Source organism: Coffea arabica, chromosome 1c, assembly GCF_036785885.1.
Source record: "Coffea arabica cultivar ET-39 chromosome 1c, Coffea Arabica ET-39 HiFi, whole genome shotgun sequence".
Taxonomy (NCBI): Eukaryota; Viridiplantae; Streptophyta; class Magnoliopsida; order Gentianales; family Rubiaceae; genus Coffea; species Coffea arabica.
In genome coordinates, this window is record NC_092310.1 from 50,967,853 (window position 1) to 50,986,665 (window position 18,813).

At 37.5% G+C, this 18,813-nt stretch overlaps 3 protein-coding genes across 12 annotated transcripts; 1 reads left to right on the forward strand and 2 right to left on the reverse strand.

Annotated features, from left to right (window-relative positions):
* The first annotated feature begins 432 nt into the window (after positions 1-432).
* On the forward strand, positions 433-5,613 carry LOC113726753 (uncharacterized). Of its 7 annotated transcripts, XR_011839532.1 has the most exons (8): positions 433-1,070; positions 1,217-1,352; positions 1,590-1,657; positions 1,732-1,818; positions 2,769-4,167; positions 4,307-4,594; positions 4,700-4,762; positions 5,218-5,613. XR_011839532.1 is itself a non-coding variant. In XM_072076138.1 (5 exons), exons 1-5 carry the CDS (start codon positions 678-680, stop codon positions 2,862-2,864), a joined length of 780 nt encoding a protein of 259 aa, XP_071932239.1. In that variant the 5' UTR covers positions 433-677; the 3' UTR covers positions 2,865-5,276. The 7 variants fall into 7 exon arrangements, 3 of the variants coding, with proteins under 3 accessions (XP_071932239.1, XP_071932249.1, XP_071932246.1); XR_011839528.1 differs by having other exon boundaries at positions 2,769-4,594; XR_011839533.1 differs by lacking the exons at positions 4,307-4,594; positions 4,700-4,762.
* Positions 5,614-6,057: 444 nt separating this feature from the next.
* LOC113742072 (neutral/alkaline invertase 3, chloroplastic-like) lies at positions 6,058-11,513 on the reverse strand. The gene is made up of 7 exons (XM_072076119.1): positions 11,136-11,513; positions 10,205-10,912; positions 8,687-8,852; positions 8,370-8,581; positions 7,570-8,063; positions 7,439-7,487; positions 6,058-6,571 (listed from the first exon to the last, which is right to left on the reverse strand). The coding sequence occupies exons 2-7, from the start codon at positions 10,880-10,882 to the stop codon at positions 6,248-6,250; spliced, it is 1,923 nt and encodes a 640-aa protein (XP_071932220.1). The 5' UTR covers positions 10,883-10,912; positions 11,136-11,513; the 3' UTR covers positions 6,058-6,247.
* Positions 11,514-12,152: 639 nt separating this feature from the next.
* On the reverse strand, positions 12,153-17,985 carry LOC113726762 (histone deacetylase 9). 4 transcript variants are annotated; one of them, XM_027250634.2, is made up of 14 exons: positions 17,800-17,985; positions 17,585-17,697; positions 17,369-17,486; positions 16,887-16,961; positions 16,582-16,801; positions 15,721-15,784; positions 14,494-14,586; positions 14,218-14,326; positions 14,035-14,084; positions 13,857-13,947; positions 13,492-13,562; positions 13,157-13,255; positions 12,725-12,791; positions 12,153-12,591 (listed from the first exon to the last, which is right to left on the reverse strand). In XM_027250634.2, the coding sequence occupies exons 1-14, from the start codon at positions 17,834-17,836 to the stop codon at positions 12,506-12,508; spliced, it is 1,293 nt and encodes a 430-aa protein (XP_027106435.2). In that variant the 5' UTR covers positions 17,837-17,985; the 3' UTR covers positions 12,153-12,505. The 4 variants fall into 4 exon arrangements, with proteins under 4 accessions (XP_027106435.2, XP_071932254.1, XP_071932261.1 ...); XM_072076153.1 differs by lacking the exon at positions 17,800-17,985 and having other exon boundaries at positions 17,369-17,496; XM_072076160.1 differs by lacking the exons at positions 17,369-17,486; positions 17,585-17,697; positions 17,800-17,985 and having other exon boundaries at positions 14,204-14,265; positions 16,887-17,027.
* Positions 17,986-18,813: the final 828 nt, after the last annotated feature.

The window sequence follows — 18,813 nt, forward strand, 5'->3', positions numbered from 1 at the left end:
ATCCAAACAAAAAGATCAATACCTTCATTTTGCCGTGTTTCTGTTGCTACAGAAATTGTGATTGTGTTACAAATGCTCTTGATAGAGGACAAAACGTCTTCTTGTCTTGAAACATTCTTATGGAAGCAATCACCACATACGCTCCAGGAGACCTTGTTGAAATTATATATTCATTTAGAAACATAGAATTAGAAAAATACCAAGAGCCCATTTGGATTGCTATTGTAAAAAAAAAAAATTACTATCTTAATTTGATATATGTGAGATAAAATGACGATGGAAAAATGTATTCATAAAAATTTTCTGAAAAAAAGAAAAGAAAAAGGCAATCGAAACAAGAGCTTGATCTCAAACGTGCCAGAGCTTTTAATGGGAGGCTCTCAGCCAACCAGATCAACTCCCATTGCCAAAAATCTAACATGGCTATACCCTTTCTTTTTTGGGTTTTCTCTCTAGTCCTCTCTCTTCCTTTCTTTGTGTACTTTTTATATGACAATTGGCAAATTTTCTTTCAAAATTTTGGCAATTTTTGACGTGACCTCAAAAAATTTTCAAATCTTGAAATGGCCCACAATTACTAGCAAGAAAAAGAGAAACTGAATGCCTGTCCCTCCTGACAGAAGGACAGCAAGAATCTCATCACCAATTCACCATTCCAAAATCACAGGAAAAAGCTAATGAGGGCCTTGTACTACTACACATCATTGGCTGCAGCTTCAACAACTCCAAAGTTACCATATTGCCACTCCTCTCCCACTCTTCTTCTGCCCCCACCAAAATCCCAGCTATTACCACCCGTTCCGAAAAAATTCCCATTTCTTGAAAGCCCCATAAACAGTTTACAAAACAAGAAGAAACCATTGAATCTAATAATCAAAGCAACAATGGCCTCCACACCGTCAGCTGCAGCAACTGACTCAAGCACGAAGCCTTTTTCAGTTCTTTTTGTTTGCCTTGGCAACATATGCAGAAGCCCAGCTGCTGAAGGTGTTTTCAGAGACTTGGTGAAAAAAAGAAGTCTTGATTCTAAGTTCAATATTGATTCTGCTGGCACCATCAATTACCATGAGGTAGGGAAAAAAATTACCCTTTTCATATTTGTCTAATATAGTGATGTTGGTTGGAGTTTTCCTCCTTTCTGTTTTTAACTTATACAAATGCATTTCTTTTTTGTGCTATTGTTGAAATTGTTGTTGTTGTTGTTGTGTATTTTAAGGGTGATCAAGCTGATCCAAGAATGAGGGTTGCCTCTAAAAGCCGTGGAATTGAGATAACTTCAATATCAAGGCCAATTAGGCCCTCTGATTTTAGAGAATTTGATCTTATTTTGGCAATGGACAGAGAAAATAGAGGTTAATATACACCACTTTGACTTATCTGTTGTCATTCTTTTATTTTAGTTATTGGATCATCAGTGCTTCGGTAATATGCCCATGGTTTAGGCTGATGATATAGTCTACATCCTGCAGAAAAAAGAAATGAATTTAGTAGAGTACAGTCAACCTGTGAAAATTCTTTACAACTGGTTGCACTTATGCTAATATGAAATGAAATTTGTTTATCTGATATGTATGCTGTATTATATGTAGAGGCTATACTTTCAGCATTTGAGAGGTGGAGGCATAGAGAACCTTTGCCTGCTGATGCTGCTAAGAAGGTTGGTTGAGGACGTGTGTTCAAAAAATAGACGAGGGTTTTGTAATTATTTGATAATTAAGGTTGACTATGCAGGTCCGACTAATGTGCTCTTATTGTAAGAAGCATGAAGAAGATGAAGTCCCAGACCCCTACTATGGTGGACCACAGGGTTTTGAGAAGGTAATAGATATAAAATCTTTTGCTGAAGGTGCAATGATGACTTTGTTATTGTTGTCATTTTTTTTAATATATTTTTTTGTTGAAAGGTGAAATGAGATCAGGTGCTGCAATACTATTTTGATGTTGCCATATAAGAGGTTTTATGTACTAGATTGGTACATATTCAATACCTACTTTAACACTGTTACAACTTCTGTTGACGAGTGTCACACCCTCATACAAATTTCACTTTATCCACATTGGTATGATGGACCAAATCGAATCACTATGAATACACAATTCAGCCATGTAAACACTAGGATGTCCTTGAAGGCACATGGATCTTTACATTCCCTAATGGATGAATTGTAGGAAGCTGACAACGAGGTTACTATCATATTGATATCTATGGTTCCTACTTTCCTTATTAGCTTCCTTGTATCTGTCTCGGTTGGATTTTGGAGAATCATGAAAGTGAGAGGAAAGCCAGAAGCAGTGAAAATTACAAATGTTGTGTGTTTTATACATGCATTAGGTTGAATCCTGTTATTGATAAATCATTCATGAAGCCTGATGTTGGAGAATTACTAGCTGATAACCCCTTGTATTTAAACTGGCCTTATAAAGTATGAGGTACTGCTTTGATTGACTGCAAGAGTAATTGATGTTTCATGAGCTAGGACAACTGAATCTGGATCCACCTCTTTTACGGCTGCTGTAGAATGCATTTATCAGTATGTTTAAACTTTTATGAATGCCTCATCCAAGCGTTCTCTTTGGGAATTCTGCTTTCCTCATTGTTTTTGTAGTGCCCGCTCTTAATGCTTCTGAGTGTCTTTCTTTTTGCTATATGGATACCTTTTATTTTTTTTTCTTTTTATAAAAAGATGTTTACTTCCTTTACATTGTTTAGTGGTAGTCCTAGTTGCTCACATCCTAATCATTGTCCATGAATATTTTGGTCATTGCAGTCCATCATTAGTACAAGAGATTTTGAGTTAACTAAGGAGTTGTTAGACCATTCTGGATTTCATTTCTCTATCTTGGCTGTGGCACTCCAGTTATGAGATAACAGTGTGTTGGGTATTAGAGCAGAAAAAGGTAGAGCAAGAGTGAATATGGCAGAAAAAGGTAGAGCAAGAGTGAATACGTATTGCAGAAGTCTGATTTTATTGAGGCATAAGCCATGCTTTTATATAGCATAAAGAAAACAGAATTAGAGAAAATCTGGAAAAAAATCTGCTAGAGATAAGATCCTAGAATCAGAATCATATCACGTACTTGACTTATCTATTGCCTAAAAATAGCAAAGTGAATAACTAACTGCTGCAATCTGTTAGCAGTTCCACAAATCATACTATTCAACACTCCTCCTTGGTTTTGGAACTGCATACTCCAAGTTTTTGCCTCAAGAACTCAAATCTTTCCTTGGGAAGAGCCTTCGTGAAGATATCAGCACTTTGATCTTCTGTTTTACAGAAAATCAGCTGCACTTCTCCCTCCTTTTGCACTTCCCTCAAAAAATAAAGCTTTATCTTGAAATGTTTCGTTTTGCCATGGAACACTGGATTATTGGAAATAGAAATTGCAGCCTCATTGTCAACAAATATCTGAGTGCAATCTTCCTGTTTCATGTGTAGATCAGTCATGAGTTTTCTTATCCATAGTGCTTGATTCACAGCAGCAGCGGCAGCTACATATTCTGCTTCTGCAGTGGATTGAGCTATGACATCCTGCTTCTTTGAACACCATGAAAAAATTCCAGACCCAAAAGTAAAACAGTAACCTGAGGTGCTTCTCATATCATCAGCACATCCAGCCCAATCACTATCAGAAAAACCATGAAAATTGAAATTTTTAACTTGACTGAACCTTATTCCATAATCAACAGTACCTTTAACGTATCTCAAAATCCTTTTTGCTGCTTGAAAATGAATTTCGCTAGCACAGTGCATGTATCTTGATAACAGACTCACTGCCTGCATGATATCTGGCCTGGTTGCAGTCAAATACATTAGACAGCCTATTAAGCTTCTATACAGCCCTTCATCAACTTTTTCAGCTCCATTTTCTTTGCAAAACTTCTCCTTTTGATTCATTGGAGTCGCAGTTGATTTGCACCCTTCCATGTTAAATTTTTTCAGGACCTCCTTTGCATACTTTTGCTGGCATATAAACACTTCATTTTGCTTCTGTTGTATCTCCATACCAAGAAAGAATGACATCATACCAATATCAGTCATTTCAAAGACATCTTCCATCTCCTTTTTGAACTTATCAATCAACTCCTTGCTGCTTCCTGTAACAAGAAGGTCATCAACATATAAAGATATCACAAGTATTTCACCATCAACCTTTTTGATATATAAGGTAAATTCACTCAAACTTTTTTCAGAGCCTAAGTTCATCAAATGTGCATCAATTCTGCTGTACCAAGACCTCGGTGCCTGTTTTAAACCATACAATGCCTTTTTTAGACGATACACCTTATTTTCTTTTCCTTGAACAGCAAATCCTTCAGGTTGCTCCACAAAGATTTCTTCCTCCAGGTATCCATTTAGAAAAGCTGACTTAACATCTAATTGATGTATAAGCCAGCCCTTTTGTGCAGCAAGAGCCAACAACATTCGTATGGTATCCAATCTGGCAACTGGAGCAAATGTTTCGGAGAAATCTACTCCAAACATCTGAGCATATCCCTTAACGACGAGTCTTGCCTTGTGCTTGTTTATAGAACCATCAGAATTTAATTTGGTTCTATAAACCCATTTGACACCTATCACCTTTTTGTGTGTAGGTCTGTCCACCAACTCCCAAGTTTGATTTTTATCTATCATTTTGAGCTCCTCCTTCATTGCAACTATCCATTTCTGATCAGTTGTAGCTTCTTTAAATCCTGCAGGCTCCATAACAGCAACATTACATCTCTGATAAATATCAGAGAGTAATCTGGTTCCTCTAACAGGTTCTTCATCTACATCATCATTCTCTACCTGCATTTCAAATTTATCTTCATTTTCCCAACTCCAGCTGTCTGACTCAAGGAATTTAACATCCCTGCTCACAATTATTTTGTTGCTTACGTATTGCAGAAGTCTGATTTTATTGAGGCATAAGCCATGCTTTTATATAGCATAAAGAAAACAGAATTAGAGAAAATCTGGAAAAAAATCTGCTAGAGATAAGATCCTAGAATCAGAATCATATCACGTACTTGACTTATCTATTGCCTAAAAATAGCAAAGTGAATAACTAACCGCTGCAATCTGTTAGCAGTTCCACAAATCATACTATTCAACACAGTGTCTCATACATACAGCCCTCTTGCTACTTTCTGAAAATGCTTGAATATTAAGCATAAGACTTCGGAGTGTATTTATTTTGAAACGGATTCTTTATAATTTTCATCTTTGATGGCAGGTTTTGGATTTACTTGACGATGCCTGCGAGTCACTGTTGGAGAGCATTTTATCAGAAAATACAGAATTAGCTGATTCTTAGATGCATACTGCAAGCCGATTCGTCAGAAGATGAGATATCTGAGCATCATTGCGAGTCCAAAGATGCTTCGCCAACTAATCAATGTGAATTATTTATTACAAATTTGCTTACTTTCATCACGGGGTAGATGAGACACTGATTACGGTCAAAGCTTGATGAAGTAAATTCATAAATTTGCGTGTATGAAGTTGGCTGTCAAGCCAAACCAGTAAATTCATAAATTTGCGTGTATGAAGTTGGCTGTCAAGCCAAACCAACATTATCGAAACCTGCAGTCTGGAATGGGAAGTTTTTTCTTCTTTTACATGGCTTAAACATTTCTGGACTTGTAAAACTTTTGATGGTGAACCTTCCTGTTTGACGATGCTGGATTGTTGATGAAAAGGGTTCTTTGTACCCCTCTTGGTTTTACAAAACAGGGATGCTACATTTGAGCCTCGAAATCCTCAATAATGACTGTAAAAGAGGAAAGAAACAAAGGCGACGCTTCAATGCATGGTCATTTTCTGTAGAATTCCAATCAACCTGTATCAAGGAAATGCCACAGAAAGCATTTGTGCCAAGAAAGAAATGAGGAAACTATAACAATAACTGCAATTGTGAATCCACTTTAAATGATCTCATGTGGCTTATCTTAATGGATGCGGGAATTGGATGCTTCGTGGTAGGGATGGCTCCAATGTGGCATCAGCTCACTTCTTTTCTGTCATACGGCAAACACTTCATCAACTGAACTGGTTTGGTCACAAAGATGAGATCTATACACAAGCGGGACAAATAGACCCGTGATTTTTACTTGTTAAGACTGTTATGTACATGAATACGTAGTAACACAGGATAAAAGCTTTGCTCGAGTGCCACAGATTCGTTGTCACCAAAGGGGGCTAAGCTTTCGGCATATCAAAACTCTTCTCAAATTACGAAGTTGTATGGTCCTTGGGGAGCTAAATCATATGATGTAACTCTGCTTCAATTTTCTCCTTGGACGCTTCTTTGGATTAGCACTAAGCGCATATGAGAGTGCATTTACCAATTCCGAATCTTCTACGTTGATCAGCTTCTTCGCTGCCTTCGGATTGGAAATAAGGAGCTTTGCGACGAGGTATCCAGCAATAGACCAGGTTTGAAACAGTCGTGCCTGTTTACCAATAAATCTTGCTCCCTTGGTGTCATAATATTCGGGCCACTTGTCTCTTGCTATCCGTCTCTCGGCAACTTTGATAGCATTTTCAGCAATCTCTGGCCGATTCATCTTTATGCATGCAACGGTCAACTGAAAAAAAATAAAAAACAGTAATTTTCATGCCATCAACATATAAATTACGAAAAGCATTCGAGATGAGATGGTTAAGAAAATCTTCAAATGCCAGATTCAATTGTTAAATGGCCAAATGCCGACTCAACTATCAGTAACGTTATTGGACAGGCAACCCAACATCTATTACATGCTACGAGGCATGAGATTTAGAAAAAGCAGCAGTTCTTCCTTTAGTGAGGGGCACAAGGTATCCATCTAACGACAAACTTGTACAAGGAGATTCTTGATATTCGTTGTCATCTGCTAAATGAGAAAACCATAATCCAAAACCCTCTCTTTGTCCCACTGAAATCAATTGAAGAACGTTTCTGAACTAATGCATGACTAATAGAGAAAATACACGGTAGTGCGTGGTTAAGCTTGCTCAGCATATTGCAAGCTTGAGCTAACAAACTTGTTTAGACCCCCTTCCTTTCTCCAATTCCTTGTAAAAGATAAACACATGATTTGTCATCCAAAAGGTTCCAGTACCATTGAAGAGGAATCTTATCTCTCTTCAATATCAATCAAGTATGTAGAGCTCCTAAGAAGACACAAATTTCATAATGCTACATCTTCTTAATGGTTTATCCATCTGAAAAGCTCAAATCTGAGTGGATTGTTTTCAAAAGTAGGAAATGCATGTGTAATCAACACTAACTGATATAGCTGCATCTCAAAACAAGCAAGATGCTATCTAATGTCTGACAAACTTTGAGGCAAAATCATGAATTAATTTTATTAAGCTCCAGAACACAAAAAAGCACTGGTGGACTGCTGCAGGACAAGTGGTATGAAGAAAAGTGGCACGAGTATTAAAACAATAATGAACATAATACCAACCTGCCAGAGCAGTGTCGGCCATGCGCCTGCATTGTGGTAAGACCAAGGCCTGCATCAGAAATTTCTGCTTTGAGAAAAATTCAACAATTAATAAAGAAGAAAATAGTATCACAAACGACATGGATAATTACGTGTTCTTTGGATCATAGCCCGTAATTATTTGCCACTCCTCGCCCTCAAGAGCTGGGTAACATATCTTTAATGGCATATTAGCTACAATATCTTCCCATTTGGCTTCAATAAGATCTAGTATGGCATGCGACTGGTCAGTGGTGGCGAGACTACTAATAATAGACCACAAATTTCCAAGAGAGAAGAAACGAAAATCCATGTGAGCTGGCTGCAGGTTTCCAATGAAATAGCCTCCTGTGGTGGGCATCCATTCCACCAACCATGGAGGTATCTGATCAGGGTATATGTTGAACTTGTTAACTGCATCATAAGAGTATTCTTCAGTTGTATAGCGATATATTTCATTGAGTTTCCTCATATCGATCCAATAATACTCTCTGATGTGAAATGATAATGCTACGAGACGATTATTGAGTGCTCTAATAAGGTCAGCCGATGCTTCCTCAGGAACAAGCATCTCACGAGCACAAAGTAAGGCAGAATAGAACAATGCCTGAAGAAATCAATAAATATCACATGTCGAATTATGCTAAAGCTCTGAAAGAAGGATATTCAACTACATACAAAGTGATTTAAATAAAAAAAGAAAAACAACGTTGAGTCCTAATTTTTGTGATAGTTTCAGAAGTATCTACATTGCTTAATAGTCGCAGAAGTATCTACGTTCCTTAACACCAATAATCACACCCCAAAAGAATGCACTCATAAGCAACTGTAACTGACTGACGGTAGATAAAGGTGTTGCAGATGATATAAAGACAATAAGTGTGGATCCAGAAATGGATATAAAAATGAAAACCTGAATTTCCAGAGGATGGCCATGAATTCCCATGCGGCGATCTATCATGCAAGAACCATCAGTAACTAACAAAGTAGGAAACATGTCAAAACCATCTGCAAGACATAGCTTCAAAATCATCTTAATCCCTGTTTGAACATCAACTCGCTCCTGAACTGAAAGATCACCAGAAAACTTCCCATAAGCTCGTAGCAATATGATCCACCACAGTCCTTCAGGGACAAAAGAGGAAAACAAAAGAAAATCAATGTTAATACAGATTACTTAATCTAAAAGAATCTTTATTTTCTACAAGCCACGCAAGAGAAACTAGTTACCAGAGTCAACTGGTGCTACCCGACCAATTGCTGCCTCTCCAAAATCTGGGTCCAAGACATCTTCTGTTGCAGAATCATCACCATCAAGTGGAACAGTCCGCACTTTAAAGCTGGCAGGCATCAATCCTTGACCTGGACTATGACAATCCATAGTTTTCTCCCAACTCTATTTATAACAGGAGAGATAAGTTACTTAAATTGTCAAACACAGTTTCTCTGTCAGAGATAATAACAAAATTTAAACAGTTCCTTAACCTACTGGATTCATAACCATTCCTCTAGCTTTATACCTATATTATTTCACGAATAATACGTACCAAGATCTGACTTAAGAAAGAACATATAGACTGGCACCATATTCATTTCAGGTACTTGTGTAAATGACATTGAAAAAAATGAGCAATCGGGCTGGCTGAAAAATGGTGGCAAATCCCAGATTTGAAGCTTCCCACATCCCCCCTCCCCTCCCCTCCCCTCCCCTCCCCTCCAAAAAACCCCCAAAATAGGAAGGATGTTGCAAGCTGTGTACAGCTAGACCTGGAGTTACTTTTTGATTCAAGAAACCTTTTAGAGAATGAGGGGACCTAGTTTTGCAAGTAAAAGCACTTGTCTAACAGTGACATGAAAGCTGTGGAAGCCTTGGCAAAGCAGTCCTTGATGTATAACCAAGAACCACAACAATACTGCAAACCCAAGAAAAAGTGCCAACCGATTCAAGGAACAATAGCTACTATTATCATGATACGGTCTCAGCCAATAAGTCAATGTGTTAACAGCTTAGACTTTGAAAGCATGACGCATGTATTCCAGTCTAAACTTTGTGAAGAACCAACATAACCAATTCAGCTTGTAGCATCCTAGCAAAGGTGTTTGCAGATGAAGAAACAAACTTCACATATCCAACTATATCAATTTCATATGATTTTTAGGGTGTGCATAAGACTTCTCACTCTTAAACCTTTATTAATCACTATTGAACTTCTCCTCTGTTATCACAAACTCAGCCATTATTCCTACTACACCAAAAATACATGATACCATTTTATGTAAAATTGTACAGTTTTCTACCAAAATCGTCTTATGCATAACGAAGCTAGTGGCAATCATAATAGGCTTCTATAAATCACGCCAAACGAAGGAAAAGAACATGCATACAAAATTTGCTCGCAAGAAGAACACTAGGAGTACTATCAAATACTTAAGTTCGCAACATGAGAAGAGGCAGTGATGATATGAGAAACGGAAGGCATACACGTGCTATTGCTCAAGGATCACCATGTACCTAAGAATTTATTCCGCCAAGATAGAAAGAAGCAATTTTCAACAATCAGAATCAACACTTTCCCCTCTTTTCTCATTCTTTGTTCCTCATCAGTTAGTCTGAGAGTCGAGAAACTGTTCTTCATAGACTATGCACGTTGTTGACTTCTCCAATACAATTACATGCTCAAAATATCTCATACATTAACTGGTGCAGATACATAAGGTGTGAGAAGTCTCAAAGTGTTTGTAGTTTACCTGCAACTGAAGGGTGTGAAGAATGAAATTCCGAACAATATCATACTCTCCTTTAAGCAGAAAAGCCATCCCAGAAGGTATGAAGTCCCTGATAAATATCTGATCATAGTTGAGAATGTTAGCAGCACTCGGATCATTTGCAGCAATTGTTCCTATAGGATTACCACAATAATACACAATGGATGCTCGCAACAAGTTCCATGCTTCATCCTCAATAGAATTAATTCCAAAACCCTGCAAAGTGTCACTCATTTCCGAAGCTGCAGCAATTTCATCATCAGAACTAATCACTGTCTTCTCATTATTCAGCAGTTTAGGCCCTTCCAAACTTTGCAAACTCGAAGGCTCCGACATGCCATTCACTGATTTCCCGCTTCCAACCTCAACGATTGCCTGACTAACACTCTCAGTCCTCTGGCATTTACAACTTAAAGTCTCCAAACGCCTATTAGGTTTCCCCACACTGTATAATCTGCTGATGGCACCACGTCCTTGGACCCTCAAGCATCCTTGAAAATCTACAGGACCCTTTAGCTGTTCACACAGAATATCCTTATCCCATTTGCCTTTCACATAGTTCTTGACTGAAAAATATGAACTTGATCTTGTAAAATATGACTTTGCAGTAGTATAGTGGCAGGGCACGGCCCCAAAGACCAATTGTATCGAACTTCCCATTTGCGCTACCAATTTCAGAATATTGTTCCTCTGGACATAAGCACAAGTATGGGAATAGGCAATAGAAATTATCAGCCTACTCTAATCAGCCAACTTAGTAAAAACACAAAAAGCAGTACACAAGCGCAGTGGCAAAACCGAGTAAATCCCATTATACATATCAAAATTGTCAAAAGGGAAGAACAAGAAATGAGTACAGAGAGTTATTTAACAAAAATCTGGACTGGTAAATGGAGTGAAAGGCTTTACTTACTTGAATACAAAAAGTTCGAGTTTTTGACTAAGCAGACACTGTTCTGAATGCTCTTCTGCTGGAGATAATTTCAGGGTTTAAGTGAGGGTGTGGATTAAGCAGCGGGGATGATGGTTTGATGGGGTTTCTTTCAGACAAAACTCCAGGGGCCAGTAGGCGGTACGCTGGGGCCAAAGAGAAGCCGAGGCGAAGATTCTACAGCAACTAATGGAGTCGAGCTTGTGATTGCAGTTGTGGGTCTAATTTGTTCTTCCGTGGAATTCACGGCAGGCACTTATTACCTGCTAAATTGCTTGATTCAGTAGGCTCTGAGCTATCCCCATTGTCGTCTTGTCTTTGAATTCACATTTATTTCCTTTTTCAGTTTTTTGGTATATAGGCACATTAAGGTGGAGATTCCTAGAATATATCAATTAGGCTACAGCTTTTTCTTCTTTTTTATTGGAAAAAAATGTAGCCTAGATTTAAATAACATTTTCTAATTATATTTTTCCTTTTCTTTTGTTTATAATAACACGGTTTGATATAAATTGATACAAAAAAATAGTTTTTCTACAAATATTTTATTAAATCCGTGCATAGCATAGAGTCAAAGTGCTAGTAAAAACATATGAAAAACGAGTTAATATATTAGCCTAAACATGCTTGCTTTTCTCGAAGTTTCATCAATTTGTATATAAAGCATAAAATATGTTTGTTTATTTGCGCTTTACCTTAAAGTTTAATTCTCTGTCAAATTAGCATGTGTTTTTCACAAGCAAGTTTATAGTCCTACACCAATAATTACAGATTTGATTAAAATTTTCTCTACATAAAATTTTGGCAGGTGATCATCCTCACATAAAATTTCTATCTCTAGGTCCTGTCGGACCTCTCCCTAGTGCAGGTTAGAATAGAAGTAAATTAGACTAAATGTTACCGTCTGATAAAAAAAAAAAAAAAAAAAGACGATTATCCTCACATTCGAGTTGTCTAGCCATTTTGGCAAAATTATGAAATATTGTAGAGATATTGGTCTTATGGACATCAACACATAGATTCACATTCTGTGTTCAAGATCACCAAGCTTTAGTACCACTGCATTAACATATTGTGTCACTATCAACTGCTTCCTCCAATTACAGCAAAGGCATGAGAATTACCTACCCATCTCAAACCTGTCAATACTTGCAGCATAAGAATTACAAAGGCATGAATAATTTACAGAACGTTGCGCACAGAACAAACAAAAGAACAGGTGGAATGCTCCACCATCCCTGGCACGTCTGAGGAACCTAACATCTATCTTCTGTGAATGCCTCTCCCCGAGCTGACACCTAATCCTCCCAAAAGAATAGAAAGTTCCTACAGTTAATTCTACAATTTACACATCACATATCCTCCATGTTATGATCATTGTCATTGTCACCATCATAATATTCATCATCACGCTGGATTTGCTTGTCTTGGGTATGTTCTGCAAAGCAAGTACAATAGAAAACCTAGCAGAGTTAAAATCATCTTTTATTAAGAGGAGATCGCAAAACCATGCGCAGATAAAAAGTAATTGCATTCTTTAGTGATTTGTTTAGCTTGGCAGTTCCACTTACGATCCATGCGTTCATCAGGATTCTGCTCATCTTCATCAAAATCAGGCAGGTAAAAATCTGGAGGTACCTGCAAAATGAAAGACTAAGTTTGGTCCTTTAATGGCACCATCATGTACTGGATACAGCGTACAGTCTTTCTCATCAACCAACAAAAATATTGAGTGAAGGAGGTAACAGATAATTAAAAACTACAATCAAAGCTTTACATCACCAATCAGATGGCAGTCAGAACCCACAACCGCAAGGGTCTGTGGAACCATAGATCTACAGAATGTATTGGTACAATCTATGGTTCAACCATCGATCCAAAAGACATAACTACCTACTCACTATTCTTGTTTCAATAGAATCGTGCATTTACATACAACACAAATGGCTCATATTTTCTTGACAAGATGGTAACCAAAATTTTGAAGTGTCCTATCAAGTTACCTCTTGCATCTGGACACCAGGAGCATGTTGTATGTAACGAAGATTTTCCAGTACATTCATCTTTATTGTGCCAAGATAGGACTTGCTATTAAGGTTTTCCTGCTCAATTAAGAACATAGGAAAAAAAAATTAATGACCATTGAGGAACACTGGTCAAATAATTGTAATGTGAACTGCACCATATCAATCAGAAAAACTGATCAATCAAACTTTCAAATCGGAAGGTCAAATGTGACTGAAAACAGTCTTAGGCTTTTTCAAATAACAATTGGAAAGATGCCCATTAAACAACAACCAATCTCAGGCACCAGCAACCAATGAAAAACTTCACGTACTATGTGTCCACCAGGAATCTTCAGTGAATAGTCTGGTTCAAAAAATTTGATGTAATCATTTTCTGGGATCTCTGCAAGAACAGGGAAAATTCGAGTCACTTTGCCATGCGGTAACATGCAATATAAGGAGTGCTTCCCCTATCAGTAGTCTCACTACCTCCAGTGTATGCTGGAGGATATGAATAGCTACCCCAGAGAAGAAATCTAAACCCCCAGAATAAAGTAAATTCCAATCCGTAGATGGACCATGTCATAAATAAATAGCAACAGAAGTCTTCCAATTCTAGGATAAGCCAATCAGAATAAATGCCAAAGGTACAGCACAAACTAGCAGAATTGTGAGGAAACCATAATTGCACGCATACCATTAGGAAGCTCCGTGTCTAAAAGAACTCCAGTTTCAAAAGCCCAGCATCTAGCAACATTCTCTTTGGTGTATCCTCCACCCCCAGTTATCTGCAGGAAGGATTTCTCCCTATAAGTGTATTCTATGGGACTGCATTATTATTTAATTTCAATTTAACTATCCAGAGACAAACTTACCAGAAGGGGCAAATTGAATTTCTTCACAAAGCGAACGCATTCAGCATGCCCTATTACATGCATAGATATACTAAAATTAAGATTGCAGCACTTAGCTTACAAAAAGAGAAGATGCAATAGGATTCTAAACTGCAGACAAGACTGGCAGGGAAAAAACTATTTCAATTACAAGTAGAATAGCACCATCTATAGAAAGGTTGAAGCAGCCCAAACGATCCCCTGCGAGAGAATCTGCCCCACATTGGAGAACAATTGCCCCAGGTAAGTATGTTTCAACAACCTTCGAAATAATCTACAGAACATAGCGCAGGAGAGAGGTCCATCTTAACAATATACCACAATTTTGAAGTAGTCCAGCAATGCAGAGTCATTACAATAAATCACAATTTTTAAGCAGTCCACCAGTGCAGAGTCATTGAAACAACAAGAAAGTATAAATACAACATTTTCGTCACTCACGGTTTTGAAGAGTCGAGTAAAGCTGTTATCATCTATTCCATCCTTGAGAGGGACATTGATGGCATAAAATTTTCCTTCTCTTTCTCCAATTTCCTTCAGAATACATGCAAAATGTGAATATCACTCATTAATAAATATATGAATGATAAATAAATTGGTAAAAAAAAAACCCAATAAGCCCATCCAAAATAAAACAGCAAGACTTAAATTGGTGAAAGTCAAATTTAATGAAAGAGTGGCATAGCTGGTGGTACTATATAGATGACAAGCAAAAAGACAGCTAAAAGTATAAAATGAAATTGGAATACCTTGACATTTAGAACATATATGACTATAACTATCTTCTAGTTATTTGAATGCAGTATCATGATCTCCAAAACCATTCTACTATACCAAATTGCAAGGAGTTCACTACATTAGATTAAGTTAAAAAAGTACATGAAATTAGAACAGCTTTGCATATTAAAATTGGAGGATTCAGGCATGAATAAACAATCATTATTTTAAAAAAGGAACAGAAAGCAATCTAAAAGAACTGAACAGCAGAATGGCACAAATCTCTCACTGTGCCCGAGTACAAGGTAGGTCATTCCCCAAAATTCTTCCAGAAGAAGAAACTGGTATAATGCTAATAGACTTAATGTTTTACTACAGAAAAGTTCCATCTTAAACTGCACATAAGCACTCCATAGCTATAGACAAGTGGATTGAAATACTGACTGGGGTTCTGCCTTCAGAGGAAGTCCTAAAGTAAGTCATACACAATGGACACTTGCATGCATCTGCCATCTCAGGAACTACTTCTCTCAAAAGTCGGTTTTGTCCTCTTATGGGATTTATTCTTCTCGTCAGTGCCCAAGGTAGAAGAAAGCAATACAGAAAAGGGGGAAAAAACCAGTTTCTCACAGTAAAACAATCTATCAGCTACATCATTAATTTCTTAGTTACCTAAAGACAAGAAGACCCGCATAAAGGTTAAAAGCACAAAGGCCCCAGAATCAAGAGCTAAAATACATGTAACATCTATGATAGTAAAGACTTAGATTTATTGCAGGAACTCAATGGTTACAGAAAAAATTTTCCTGAGATGTGCATGTTTAAGAGAAAACCTTTGCATGTTAACCAAAACGTGCTCACAGATAGAAACTAATGATGTTACATGAATCTATGAATTTTAATAGCTCATCAACTGTTCCTGAAAAGCAAAAGATAGTTAAAAGCAATTACCTTGACATCACCAGTTCCAGGAAAAAACATATCGCCATACTTGTGGAAACTAACAGTCATAACCCTGCCAAGTAAAAGTATTCTAAATCACTCGAATAAACAAGTAATGAGTCATGTCACATGTTCCATCATTAGCAGCCATCTCTCTACAAAACCGAAGTGTATTCAAATGTATAGGTTAACCGATATCGTGGGCTTAAAGGGTAGACAACAATTCCAGCAACTAATGGCAACCAGCAGAGGTAGCAGATATCTAAACCTAAGATCATAATATGAAATACACAGATGTTATCCCTTAGCAGTGAAATCTGAAGTAAACTATACATGGATGATGAAGGTAAGATGCTATCTTATCCATTGCAACATATACTGCAATAGCAACTTACATTCTGGTCCATGGTAACACAGCCAGTTTCAGTGGTAGATAGACACAAGAACCAAATCCAAGGACTCATTCTGGTAATAGAATGTGTACAAACAAATAAGGATAGGGCATTCAACTAGCTCTTATTAGCTGAATAATATTGAGCTATCCAAAAACAGGGAAAAGTGAAATTCATTTTTATCCCCTGAAGACATATGTATAGGATTCAGCAACAACCCTAATAGTAGATTCTCAGAGTTAATATGATCTAATTACCATTACCTAAACCAATTCATTAACAAATTACTACATATTAAAATAATAGAAAAAACCCCCACTCAAACAAAATATCAAAATGGAAAAACTAAATATCTAAACCTTCCTATGGTATTATGCTAAATTCCTTCCTGAAGTAGATAAGATATAAACTTTCCTCAGAGCCCCAAAAGAGGCGAAGGTAAATAACAATCTTTAGACACAATAAAAAATTTTATTACCTATTAGTGAAGTAAAAGGCCTCTTCTACACCATCCCCATGATGCACATCAATATCAATGTACAGCACTCTGGCATGATGCTTAAGAAGCTCCAAGATTCCAAGAACTAGATCATTAATGTAACAAAATCCAGATGCCTCACACTTCTTGGCATGGTGCAATCCACCAGCCCAGTTTATGGCAATGTCACAAAGCTCATTATTCAATCTGTGTGCTGCATCTGCAAATCAACAATAATTTAGAGTCAGCAATTGTACAACAACTAAGCTCAAGTAAGGAACAATCCTAAATTATAACCAGATTACCTATTGTTCCTCCAGCATAAATTTGGCAAAACTCAAACAAGTTTTCGAACACAGGGCAATCTTCGCCGAGATTATCTGAAACAAATAATAAATGAGCCTAGTAAAAATAAAAATCCTCACACAATACATGGTACATGAAACAAATATATGAGAAAGAATCATATCTGAACACTCTGAAGAGCTATCAGATTTGTAATTTCAGTTGACCTATAAAGATAGAAAAAGTTTTAAGCTTTAACCAATTGCACAAGATAATGGACAGCTATAATCGCCCTTTCATTAGCCTATAGGGGGAGAAAATCAAAACTATGATCAAGCAATCAACTGCAGTTCAGCCCAAATAACACTAAACCCTCAGATTAAAGCCAAAAAGTTCCAATTTTGGTACTCCACCAGCATACTATAGACCATAAATATCCATAAAAATATGAACTTGCAAACAAAATCCTACAAAATGTTGCGTGAATCATCACAAGTCTTACACTTCGCCAATTCATTAGGGAACAAATGCTCAGTGCTGGGAGTAATCCTATGCAGAAACTCCACATAATCAGCCGAATGAAACTGCGCTAGCTCCACAGGATACGCTTTGTGCGGCCTCTGCATTTCACTCCAAAAAAATAAACTTAATTCAAAAGATCAACAAAAAAAAGGGAAAAAAAGAAGAAGAAGAAGAAGGGGAAAAACAAAAAACTAACATAAATTTCCATCTTCTTGTGGAGTTGATAGGCGAGAACTAAATGATGGGTCATACATAAGCGATGCGGCTTCATCGGATGGTTCGGCCCAAAGTATACGTTTCCCACATCCCCTGTACCAAAAAATTATACTGAAAAATATGAAAACTTTTTGTATAAAAATGGGTACTCTAAGCATACTGAAGACTAGGGTTTATGGTGAATCTTTTTCTTACCGTCATAAAAGTAGGAGATTCTGTCCTTGGAGCGCATTTTGATGGCGGAGAGGGAGAGGTAGAAGGAGGGGAGAAACAGAGGATTATTCCTCAGCGGGTTTTCATCATCACGAGGCTATCTGCCATTGAAGAAGCTCCTTGGGACCGTCGAATTAGTCAATACTAGTGAAAGTAGTACTGGTAATTTCCTTGATAACTCGATTTCTCACGCCCTTTTTCAAATGGGTGAAAAAAGCGTGTCAGCTTTAGAAATTGTTCAGGGGATGCCCCCTCACCCTGACCCCGCCTTTAAGAGACGGGAAAACGCTAACGAAGCGCTTCCGTTTAAAGCCTTATTTGATTTGGTTAAAAATGTTGGTAAATTTAAGCTTGGGATGGTACTCTCCTATTTGTAAATGACGGTACTTGGGACATTTTCTTTGCCTGAAAAGTTAGAAGGAAAAATGATCAATTTCGTCTCTAAACTTTTTTTTCTTATCAATTTAGTTCATGTATAATTTTTTTGATCAATTTAATCCCTATACTTATTTAACGGTTCCAATTCAGAAACTCCGTGGCGACTCCACCATATAAATTCAATCAAATCACTAATTGAATAATTAAGTAGGGGTATTTTGGGCAGTTCACTGTTGGGACAGTAACAAAAGAAGTAAAATTCTTGAAGGACCCAATTCTAAACCTCTGGGGATGCCCTCTCACCCTGACCCCGCCTTTAAGAGACGGGAAAATGCTAACGAAGCGCTTCCATTTAAAGCCTTATTATTTTTTTTTTCTGACAGAGTGGGTATTCGGGTTTTTGGTCCGACTAATCCCATTCCGATCCCGAGAGGAGGCCCTACTCCACTCCGAACACGGTAGCAAGGGGGTTTGAACCCTAATTGTCCAGGTAAGTCTAATTTACCCTAAAGAGGGGGAGCTGACCGCTCGAGCTAACCTTGGGAGCGTTTTGTCAGGCTACTAATCAGGCCTTCAAACGAATAAAGGCCCAATTTGGACATTAGTCAGTTAGTTCAT

Excerpts from the sequence above, each read along its gene's own strand:
- LOC113726753 (XM_072076138.1), top strand. The coding sequence starts at position 678 with ATGAGGGCCTTGTACTACTACACATCATTGGCTGCAGCTTCAACAACT. Across the intron at positions 1,658-1,731 it reads CTGCTGATGCTGCTAAGAAG|GTCCGACTAATGTGCTCTTA; the intron begins GTTGGTTGAGGA and ends TTGACTATGCAG. Across the intron at positions 1,819-2,768 it reads GACCACAGGGTTTTGAGAAG|TCCATCATTAGTACAAGAGA; the intron begins GTAATAGATATA and ends TGGTCATTGCAG.
- LOC113742072 (XM_072076119.1), bottom strand. The coding sequence starts at position 10,882 with ATGGGAAGTTCGATACAATTGGTCTTTGGGGCCGTGCCCTGCCACTAT. Across the intron at positions 8,853-10,204 it reads TTCACACCCTTCAGTTGCAG|AGTTGGGAGAAAACTATGGA; the intron begins GTAAACTACAAA and ends TGTTATAAATAG. Across the intron at positions 8,582-8,686 it reads GGTAGCACCAGTTGACTCTG|GACTGTGGTGGATCATATTG; the intron begins GTAACTAGTTTC and ends TTGTCCCTGAAG.
- LOC113726762 (XM_027250634.2), bottom strand. The coding sequence starts at position 17,836 with ATGCGCTCCAAGGACAGAATCTCCTACTTTTATGACG. Across the intron at positions 13,256-13,491 it reads AGATTCCTGGTGGACACATA|GAAAACCTTAATAGCAAGTC; the intron begins GTACGTGAAGTT and ends TTAATTGAGCAG. Across the intron at positions 12,592-12,724 it reads TCCTGATGAACGCATGGATC|AACATACCCAAGACAAGCAA; the intron begins GTAAGTGGAACT and ends CTTGCTTTGCAG.